This window comes from Acomys russatus, chromosome 8 (assembly GCF_903995435.1).
Source record: "Acomys russatus chromosome 8, mAcoRus1.1, whole genome shotgun sequence".
NCBI lineage: Eukaryota > Metazoa > Chordata > Mammalia > Rodentia > Muridae > Acomys > Acomys russatus.
In genome coordinates, this window is record NC_067144.1 from 40,642,397 (window position 1) to 40,654,190 (window position 11,794).

Sequence of the window (11,794 nt, forward strand, 5' to 3'; positions counted from 1 at the left end):
ACTTTTAAGAGAATCAATCAAACAATGAAATAAATCAATGATGCTCTTTAAAGAGTTATTGACATACTCCTGAGACCATGTTCAACAACGTTCTGCCATAGTTAGGACATACCCAAAAGGATTGTTATCCCTGTGTGTCTTAGTTGGTTTTTCTTTACTGAAATAGAGCTCATGACCAAAGGAATCCTGAGGAGGAGAGTTTATTTCACCTTACAGATTGTAGTCTGTCTTCAAGTGAAGCAGAAGCAGGTCCTGAAGCCAGGATATTGGAGGCATATGGCTATTTCTTGCTTTCCATAGCAGCTCAGCTTACTTTCTTATATAACCTTAAACCACCTACCCAGTGGTAGTGCTCCCCATATGAGTTGGATCCTCCTACATCAATCATCAGTCAAGAAATCCTACAATTTAGCCTCCCTCTTTCCAGGTTACTCTGATGTCTATTGACAAAAACAATCAGTGCACAATGTTTATTGTGTTTATATATAAATCAGAATGATTTTTCTTGCTTTTATAAGGAGTAAGATAATTTTTGTCAATAATCTCCTAAAAGTAGAATGCTGAAACACACATATATATGTGTGTGTTTATATACAAATACACCCAAAGAAGAACACTGAGTCTTTAAAAAATATCCAAGATAATAAACTAGTAACATATTAATAATAAAGATTTCTACTGTTTTGCTAATATTTCACATTCCTAATCATAATGCTAGACACTTCTGTTTGTCATTGAAACACAAAACTGTATTTCAACTCAGGTAAATGTGATATCCTTCAAAGTAATAAAAATCACACTGAAATCTCTTTCAGAGGCTAATTATTATACAGCAGCAGCAGTTACATGCAAACCAGTTTGATCTGTTTCTACATTTATTTTACCATTACATAATGTTCAATAATAAATCTTTGTATGATTGAAAACACATGTGTAAATATTTGAATGAAATGGGAAGTTCATTAAAATGTTAAAACAGGTGCAATTGGAAAACTCTTTAAACTATGAAAAAAATACAGCCACGTAAAGCCAGCACACATTTATGATAATTTGACAAATTTGACCTACACATTTCTTTTTACGATTTTCTCCAGTGAGTCTTTGATTTGCTTGTTTCTCAGACTGTAGATAATAGGATTCATCACAGGGATTATGACGGTGTAGAATACAGAGTCCATCATGTCTTCATCTTGTACTTTCTGAGATGCAGGAAGCAGATACATGAAGAGAAGAGAACCATAGTATAGAGACACAGATAAGAGATGGGCTCCACAGGTGGAGAAAGCTTTCTTTATGCCTCTAGCAGATTTCTTTTTTAAGACTGTAAACAGAACAAGCGTGTACGAGCCAAGAATAGTTGAAATGGTCAATACTTGGATTGAGCCAGAAAAAATGAAAACAATTAGGTAGTTCAGAGAGGGGTCAGTACAAGAAATCTTTAACAGTGGCATAACATCACAGTAAAAGTGATGTATTATGTTGGAATTACAGAAGGTTAATCTGAAGAGCATGCCTTCATGAATTGAAGCGTGAAGAATTCCTATGGCAAAGGTCAAGACGAGCAGACATACACACAGTCTATTTGTCATGATCACTGGGTAGAGTAAAGGCTTGCATATGGCTGCATAGCGATCATAGGCCATTGCTGCCAAGAGGAAACATTCCATGGTTGCACACATTACAAATGAGAAAAACTGTATCATGCATTCAGAGAGAGAGATAAGTTTGTTCTTAGCTATGAAGGTGAGAAGCATCTTTGGTGTCACTGTGGATGATAACCAAGTATCTACAAGTGCTAAACACCCAAGAAATAAGTACATGGGGATGTGAAGGCGAGGGTCATTCCAGATGAGAATGATCAGACCAAGATTCCCCACAATGGTGATGAGATAGATCATCAAGAACATCAGAAATAGGGGGATTTTCCATGGTGGTTGGTGACTGAGTCCTGTGAGAACAAATTCTGTCAGCAGTGTTGTGTTCTCTATTCCCATGTTCTCAGTAGATATCCCTGAAGTAAAAGGCAGAAAATGTCAGATACTATTTAAAAAGGACTTGTAAAGTGAAATTTGGTAGTGGACTTGAAATATAGCAGTATAATTATTATAATGACATTTGAATTTTGTTTAGGTTGACTATAATAAATAAAAACTATTTTTGAAATCTAAGAAATCATTTCAATCATTGTTATAATTTCAACACGTAAACATTATAATAGATTTAACAAAACATGATACCTTTCGAAACATAATGTTGGTTTGGTAGGAAAATTCAGTATCTGCATCATAGATTCACTGTTACTGCAAAGAGTTTAAAGCATCTGACCTACAAAGTGAATTGAGGTGTATTTTTTTTCAACTTGAGTATACTTTCTTCATGCAATGAAAACATAATAGAATAATAGCAGGAGGAAATATCTCAAAATTAGCTTTAATTAATTATATAGCAGCAACAAAGTACAGTTCTGGGAGGAGACACTAAATTCAACAGTATTAGAAAGCTGTACCCTACACCGAATCTCCCAAAGCAGATTTTATATCAGAGTTGTCTGGAAACATTTGTGCAAAATGTAGATTATGAGATTATGAGATATAACTACAGAAAATCATCATGTGGTTTATAAACAATGATCAAATGAATGTGAAGTTAACCAGTATCCATTGGTAGGTATTGTGAGGACAAAGAGATAAATTGGATATGATTCATAATCTAGAGCCCTTTCTCTGTCTTGTTTTAAGACATAAACTGAATGTTTATTAAAATAGGAATAAAAGATTTTGGTAACTGGGTGGAAGGTCTCTTAGAATTCAGCTTTAGAACTTAAGTGCACTTCTCTGTTTATTGTTATCACAAAATAAGTAGGAGGCATGAAGTTAGCTTTATGGGTCTACTACAGCAAATAATAAATATATGTGACTGCCTGTCTCCCTTTCTAACCAGTACCAGAGGCCAAATCAGTTATCTGGTAGAATGCATGACTAGATATCCCTGAGTGTTAGAAATTTATAATGGCTTACATATCATAGAGGTGGTTAAAAAAACACCAGGAATAATGAGAAGCAAAGAGTCATACAGAAAAGAAATTATATTAAAGAAAAGGAATGTTGTGGAGTATTCTGTAAACTACAAAGGACATTTGTCTAGTGTTCTAGACTACATTAAAAAAGCTTCTCAACAAAGGCTAAGCAAATGACTCTCAAAAGAAGAGGGAGGCAATAAGAAGAGAAAATTCACAGGAAGACTAGAAAAGGCCATTTGTGTAGGTGAAAAGGAATAAAATGAAGAGAAATGGGAAGAGTATGACAAACACTGTGGAAAGGAAGTACAACAAATAGAAAGTATAAAGACTGAAAATTAGAAGAAGAGCAAGTTTCAGAGATTTGAGATTAAGATTTGTCTTAGCCTGAGTGTTTATTGGCTACAGCAAATACTGAAATTTTTAACAAAGGACACCATCATATGAATGAAGAGGCAGTCTACAAAACAGAAAAAAAAAGTTGACAAAGGATTAGTATCTAGAACACACAAACTTTAAAAACTAAACATCAAGAAAAACAATAGCTCAAAATTTTAAAAATCGGATATGAAATTAAATAGAGTTCTCTAAAGAAGCACAAATGTCTTAAAACACTTTTTAAAATGTTCAGAGTCCTTAGCTATTAGGGAACTAAAAATCACAACTACTTTGAGGATTCATTTTACCCCAGTCAGAATAGCCAAAATTAATAAAATAATAATAATAATAATAATAAAAACAAGTGACAGAGCATGCTGATGAGAATGAGGGAAGGGGGATACTTATTCTTTATTTCTTGAAGTGGAAACTGGTACAGTCACTATGGAAATCAGGTTGAAGCCGCCTCAAAAAGCTGAAACTAGATTGACCACAGGAGTCACCAGTATCACTCTTAGAATATACCCAAAGGACTCTACATCTTACCACAGAGACACTTGTTTTGTTTTGTATAAATGAAAACATGTTTTCCTATAGAACATACTTTGTAAAATATAAATGTTAATTCTTCTTGCGTTTGTGTGATTTGTTTATAAATTCATATATAGTCACTCCCTAAATTTTTTCCTGTATTCATATGCTGTTCTTTCATTGCAATTAAAAAATTAGAAATTTTTTTTTTTAGAAATCTATGTCTAAGATTAGACTGCAAGTAAGAACACAGTTGGGAAGGAAAAGAGGTAATTTTTCTTCAGTGAAGAAAATTAAAAGAAACCAAAATAGAATTTGTTTTACTTTTTACTATCAGAAGAAGTTTTAGAAATGATTTGGCCTATTTTTTTCAATCTGTAAGTATCTTGCTGTTAGCAAAAAGAAAGGAAAAAGAAAATGTTCCTATCTTGCAGTTGCTACTGGTTCTAAGTACCCCATATAAATTCCAGCATTGTTGTTCATTGTACTTTATATTTGTGTTTTATTATAGCACAAATCTGAGTATATTCATGCTCATTAAAGGATATTTGAGGGGAAAAAAAGAAATCTTATGATGTTTGAACTTTTATTTGAGAACATACTCACTTCACCAATTATATTTGTCCTGCTATTTTGTTTTAAAAGAACAAAATTAACCAGACTGAGTCCTGTGTACTGATGATAAACACAGAATCAAAATTTAATACTTTTAGATAAATTTGTAAAGATAATTCTCCATTTATACAACTTCAATCATCAAAAAACCAAACAAACAAATCCTCAAATAGTTTGGCATGTGGGGCATAGTTAAATAATAAATGCAGAAAAAGTAGTGAGAAATGTTTCCGTGTATTTCTTGTATGTATCTCTCTTTATATTTATATATAAAGATATATAAATATCAAAAACAACATTCCACAAAACATTACATACATATTATCTGTTATACATATGCTCATATATAATATAAAGTTTTGTATTTCCTAAAGAAATTATTCAAAGTAAAAGATCACATAGGGGAATGAATACTTTAATTACTCACCTTAAAAGATTTAGTCAGAGAATGTGATTATATATAGCACAGTCTGTTTTTTTTCCTGGAAATCATAAAAATTATTGTTTATTTGGCAATCATTATCAGATGAATCTTTAAACTGAATTTTAAATTAACTCTCTAGCTCATGAGTACTTAAAACCAAATAGTTAATTTAAAAATTGAAAATGTCATTTAAGAGAACAATTAAAGCTACTTTACTTATTCATAGTTAGCTGCGAAGTTAAAACATATAAATAATTTGTTATTGCTGCTGCTACCTTCATTTATATGAAGTTGTATAGGGATCCAGAGCCAAATATAAATTATGAAAGAAACAGCATTCTTCATTCTCTAGGGAAAGGACAGTGGATGTTACAGAACTCTTTTCTCTTCTACCCATATCTCAAAAGGCATTGCTATGATCTTTAGGAGTCCTGGATTTTCTCAAGCAGAACAGAACACAATGTAACAAGAAGGCAGTACCATAGTGACACATTTGGAAGCTTCGTTGTCCAAATACAGGAAACTTTGCTTATATGAATTTTCCCTCAACAACAACAACAACAAACACCCCATCATTTCTATTCCTGTATGAATATTCCAGAAGAAAAAAGGCTAGAGAACTGAAATTCCCAATAGCCCGTGGTTCTCTGGAGGACCATGTGAGGGTGTTCTACTGGGCATGGTGAGTTTGGACACCAATGAGAAACCTAAATTGGTCCCTTAGGGTATCATATACTTTACACTAATAAATAGCCAATGCAGTAAGATAATTTTAATAGACAATACTCTGTTATACTATTGTTTCCCCTCAATGATGGCAATTTTGACCGGTTTTAAAAAAAAAAACTGTACACATAAATTCCCAAACTCTGAAGCCTTTGAGTAGGACAGTTTTGTCTGAGCTAATTAAGAATAACTTATGTCTAGAGATCTGAGTTCCATCTTCTTAAACTCTGGGGTTTGACCTCCTATGGGACATTGACATACTTGGCAACTGGAAAGGGTTTCTGGATTCATAACAGCCAACATAACCTTTTTCAAACACAACCTGAAGTATGTCTGGCAATGATTGCTAAGTTGCAGTGAGACTTAATTCAAATCTTGATACTAAACTCAAAGGCAGAACTAAAAACAACTAAGGAATACTGAGAGTGGGCGTTACAGTCTTCCCCGGGGAAGCATACACGTACAGGTCATTCAACAGCAAATGGCCATTCTTAAAAGTATGCATACAAGTAACATGCAGACAAAGCAAGGAGTACTTATGTATTTAGGACTGTAATCACACTCACAGTTAATAAAAAAGAGACAATGATTTGAAAAAGAACAAGGTGAGGTACATAGGAGGCTAGAAGGGAAAATTATGTAATTATAATGTCAAAAAATAAAAGAAATAATTGTTTTTCAAATTGCATATTCACTATGGCAAGCAACACCAATAAATTCATTATGAAAACAGCTTCATTCAGATTCCAGACTACCACATGTTATGGGTTGTGATGTTGCTACTGTTCATTTCACATTTTCTGCTCTTAAAGAAACATTGTGGTTTAATTATAAAAATAAAGAACTTTCTTTTTTTATACCAACATTCTTCACCACATAAAAGTCTGAAATAGAAAAACTTAAGAATTCCTAACATTTACTTCCTTCAGAAACCAACTCAAGGCAGAGCTGCCATCTTGGCTACATGATGAAGCTAACAAATACATACATAAGACTGAGGTTCCCCAAGTTAAGCCAAGTATCTGATGAGAAACATTAGGAAGCAATGGGAGAAAAGTAAACACAAGAACAGGACTACACTGGAAGAAGTCACACATCTGTGGTTCCCAAACATCAATGGCTGTCCCTGAAGTGCTCTGGAGATTTGGTTTAAAGGCAGTGTGCCTTAGCAGTCCCAGAACTCTCCTCTATAGCAAGGGGCTAGCTATGGGCATCACCATTTTCAGACCCCTCATCAGTGAAGACAAAAGAAAAAAGACAGCCATGATCTTTAAAGAAAACAAAAATTGTAAGTATGGATTGCTAACAGAGAAAGAATTATGGGATCAGCAAGACAGGCAGCCAGATCTGGCCAAGGGAGTGGGAGATGTGAACTTGAAGATGTGAACAGAACTTGAAGGCGTGGTCAGAGACTATGCTGATCCCAATGGGAAGAAGGCTGAGGAAGATGTTTGCCATACCAGGAGCTTGGATTAATATGAGAACAAACATGCATTCAGGAAAACTGCTTGGTTTACTTCTTTATGTCATCAAGACATGATACTAAAACAAAACAATGCAACTAACAACACAGTGAGAGTCTGGTTTGTTTCCTACTTTCACAGGGACAAAAGGAGAAAAGCAAAGGTATATGCTTTTCTGGAATACAGATTAACCAATTTTATGATTTTTTTACAATTTTCAAAGTGACAAAGAAATATGTAGAAAAAATAGTATAAGAAAGGAGTCCGGTCCAGGTGTGGTAAGTGCACAGTGTTTGAAAGAAACTTCATAGTCAAATCAAAAGGGGACAAAAACTTGAAGAGGGACTTCACTGTAAATATAACCATATGTCACATGAGCAACAGGAAAGCCTGCTGAACATTTGAGTCAACGGGTACTCGAAGCTCATCTCTTGGGAGGCAGAGGCTAGTAGATCTTTGTGAGTTCAAGGCTAGCCTGATCTATAGAGAGGCCCTATCTAACATAAAAGAACAAAGTGACCATGAAGAGCCTGAGGAATGGTGGAGTAAAACTATGCCACAAAGGAAGAGCTACTAACTATACCAAAACTTTACTGAAACTAGCTGTTCCCTTACATTGTGTGTAATTATCTCCGACTTCTCTCTCAGTGATTTTGACTACAAAAACTCTGTCATCACTTTCAGCAGGGATAATCTTTCCAAGTACATTCATTGCAATCCTTGGGTTGTGGCATTTAGCTGAGGGTTTTATTTGCATGTTTCTGATGATTCATAGTGGCCAGCATGCTTTGCTGCTGCTATTTGACATGCGGATACATGTTCCGTGAGTTTCTCCTTCAAAGTCTTTGTCCATTTTTTATTTGGATATGAAGTTTCTTTTAATCACTGTATTTTGAGAGCGTTTCACGTAACATACACAAACACACAAAGCTTTCCAATTGGAACTAGCTGAGTGGATGATTCAGCAGTGGAAGACTATGTGTAGAGATAAACATCTAAGAAAAAAGCACCTTATGACAGTGACAGCTTGTTAGACACTATTAAATAAGATGGTAATGAAGTCAGAAAATTGTGTGAACTAGTCTCCGGCAGCAATGTTTAGGAAAGAGATGTGTCTATGGTCGTAGAAGATCCGTAACTGAGTGTTGCATAGTAATTTCTATATAAGTTCATTATTGATATTTAATAGGAGTTTCTATTAAAATTTGGTGAGAAGAAGACTGGAATAACAAGAAATGTGGTTTTCTCATTTCTTTAAAGGAGTGTATTGAAAGCTAACAATCAAGCATCTTGTTTTGGAAACCTAATTTAAAGAATCTGAAAGCTTTCATGGGACATGTCCCTTGGGCTAGTATGCAGATATAAGTGAGTATATACCATTTGACTCTTTCTGCTTCTGGGTTAACTCACTCATTATGATCATTTCTAGTTCAATCCATCTGTCCACAAAGTTTGGGAATTCCTTGTTTTTAATAGCTGAGTAGTATTCCATAGTGTAAATTTGACCATGTTCCCTGAATGGGGAGACCTGGTGGCACTCAGAGGAAGGATAGCAGGCTACCAAGAAGAGACTTGATACTCTATGAGCATATACAGGGGGAAGAAGTCCCCCTCAGTCACAGTCATAGGGGAGGAGAGTAAGGGAAAAATGGGAGGGAAGGAAGAATGGGAGGATACAAGGTGGGGATAACCATTGAGATGTAATATGAATAAATTAATAAAATAAAATTTAAAATAAAGAATCTGAAAGCTATAAAAAGGAAATTACTCTTCTCTAAATAGTATTTTTTTATCAAGAGATTTGTCATAGAAGATATTTGTTTCCTACTTAAATATTTAGCTAATATATATGGCAAATTTCTTGGAATTATTGAATTAACAATAACTAAATTGTCAAATATGAGGCACCAGAGTTCGTGTGAAAGTCATACACCACTCTTCACTCAACTGTGGAGAATGATCTGTCCATTGGCTAGATCTAGGTAGGGGTTTAAAGTTTATCGCCTGTATTGTCCTTGGCTGGTGCCTTAGTTTGAGTGGGACCCCTGGGCCCAAATCTGCCTTTCATAATGTTCTACTTGTAGGTTTCTAGGACCCTCTGGATCCTTCTACTTTGCTATTCTCCCATGCTTCTCTCATCTAGAGTCCCAATAGGATGTCCTCCCCTCTGTCCCAGTTTCCTGGTAAGTGAAGGCTTTCATGGGTCATGCCCCTTTGGCTAGTATGCAGATATAAGTGAGTATACACTCAGAGGAAGGATAGCAGGTTACCAAGAAGAGACTTGATACCCTATGAGCATATACAGGGGGAGGAAATCCCCCTCAGGAACAGTCATATGGGAGGGGAATAAGGGGAAAATGGGAGGGAGGGAAGAATGGGAGGAAACGAGGGATGGGATAACCATTGAGATGTAACAAGAATAAATTAATAAAAATTAAAAAAAAACAATAATTAAATTGTCTTACAAACACTTGCAAAGAACTTATTTTATTCTCCTTTTAATAATTATTTTCTTAAGTAAACATTTTTGAAAAGGCCAGATTGAATGAGTGATATGATTAGGTTGTTCATAGTTGCTTCATCTAATCTATGTAATGAGCATAATGTATTGAATTGTGTGAGAATAAGTTCTCAACCTCTAGTTGATTGAGAATTAATTGCCACAGATTTTCATTCTTATCATCTTAGCAGATTTTACATAATTGATATACTTTCCTTACTTTCTGTTCAAATATTGTTTTGAGTGGAAAATGCACCCACAAACTTGAACTCTGACATTTCTTTTAATATACAAAAATATTATAAAATTTATAAATTCTTGAAAACCTCACTACTTGGAGTATTATTAATACAAATATATATTGAGTTCTAAGCATGGGCAACAATTCATTTTAGTACTTTATGCCTTTAAACTCATTCCAATTTCTATGTCCCTTGCTACGATCCTCAAATATTGTTTTGAACTCTATTATTTCCTAACATTTGTCCTAAAGTTCTACATTTCTTAAAGACATATTTTACCAAGAGATAGAGATCCAGATTAATTTTCATCATTTTACACATGTCAAACATATAAAAAGCTACACTAACTTTTTGGTCTAGAAGAGTGGGCTGGGGTCATTCAAGTAAATAGCTTTCTATTTCTGCCACAATCAGGACTGCCTTTTATTAATCATTCTCACAATTTCTAAGTGCTATTTCCAGTTGTTCCTCATAAATTTGGAAGCTCTTAGTAAACACCTACTCTGCAGAAGCCAAATGCTCAGACGCACAGGGGCATGGTGCTTCTGAATGCAGTAACTGTGGGTTGTCTTGCCAAACTTCACCAGGAAGGAAAGGGAGGAGCTCACTGCCTGCTTAGGGAGCTCATGAGCATCTGGTGGCCTGGAAGAAGAGGTTCTAATGCATAATTCCAGAGATTGCTCCCACCTCCAAAGAAAGACATGGTCTGAAAACTTTCTGGCAACTATTTATATCATTTTTCTTCTCAGGGCAGCTATTACCTCTTTGTTCCTCAGACTGTATATAAAAGGATTCAGAAAGGGAATTATTATTGTATAAAATAAAGAATACATTTTGTCCCTATTTTCCCCTGATCCAGAACCAGGGCGCACATACATGAGGAAGAGAGTGCCATAGAACAAAGAGACAGAGAGCAAGTGGGCACTGCAGGTGGAGAAGGCTTTGCTTCTGCCCTTCTCAGACTTGTTTCTCAGGACGGCAAAAAGGACATAGAAGTATGAGATGATAATAGTCATAAAAGTAAAACCTTGTATAAAAGCTGAAAAAATCAAAACCAGAAGGACATTAATGGTAGGATCAGTGCAGGAAATTTTGAATAATTGCAAAATTTCACAGTAGAAATAATGTATGATGTTGGATTTGCAGAAATTTAATCTCACTAGCAGACCCACATGAATTGCTGAATGCAGAAAACCAACAATGTAAGACACGTGTATAAATTGCATACAGAGGCTATTGGACATCACCACTGGATAAAGCAAAGGGTTGCATATGGCCACATAGCGGTCATAGGCCATCACAGACAGGAGGAAACATTCTGTCGTTGCACTGGAACCAAAGAAATAAAACTGGGTGAAGCACTCAAACAAGAACGTTTTGTGATCTGTAGATAAAAAATTGACAAGCATCTTGGGGGTCACGGAAGATGAAGCACAAGCATCAGCAAAGGCTAAACTTCCCAGGAATAAGTACATGGGAGTATGAAGGTGAGGATCCTTCCAGATGAGAGCAATCAGTCCAAGGTTGCCCACCATTGTGATGAGGTAGACGATGAGAAACACCAGGAAGAGAGGCACCTGTAACCTGGGATGATCTGTGAGTCCCGTGAGGACAAACTCAGTCACCAGAGTCTGGTTTTCTTCTGTCATGTCTGTGCTGAATAATCATTAGAATGAAATAACAAGTAAGGAATAGCCACAAAGAAATGATACAATTGCCATGATTTATGCTACCAGTGTATCCCTAAAAAGGGCTCATCATTTCACCAGTGTTTGTACCTTTTAAAAAGTATCTTTCTTTTTTTTTTAAACTCATAATTTATTTTTAATTAAAATATAGTTACATAATTTTCTTCCCTCCCTTTAATCCCTGCTCTATCTCTTCATTGTCGCTCTCAGA

At 35.2% G+C, this 11,794-nt stretch overlaps 2 protein-coding genes across 2 annotated transcripts; both read right to left on the reverse strand.

Moving 5' to 3' along the window:
• Window positions 1–1,064: 1,064 nt before the first annotated feature.
• LOC127193121 (olfactory receptor 187-like) lies at window positions 1,065–1,994 on the reverse strand. Its single transcript, XM_051150455.1, has one exon. The coding sequence runs from the start codon at window positions 1,992–1,994 to the stop codon at window positions 1,065–1,067; it is 930 nt and encodes a 309-aa protein (XP_051006412.1).
• Window positions 1,995–10,623: 8,629 nt separating this feature from the next.
• On the reverse strand, window positions 10,624–11,544 carry LOC127192990 (olfactory receptor 5AC1-like). The gene has a single exon (XM_051150362.1). It carries the CDS (start codon window positions 11,542–11,544, stop codon window positions 10,624–10,626), a length of 921 nt encoding a protein of 306 aa, XP_051006319.1.
• Window positions 11,545–11,794: the final 250 nt, after the last annotated feature.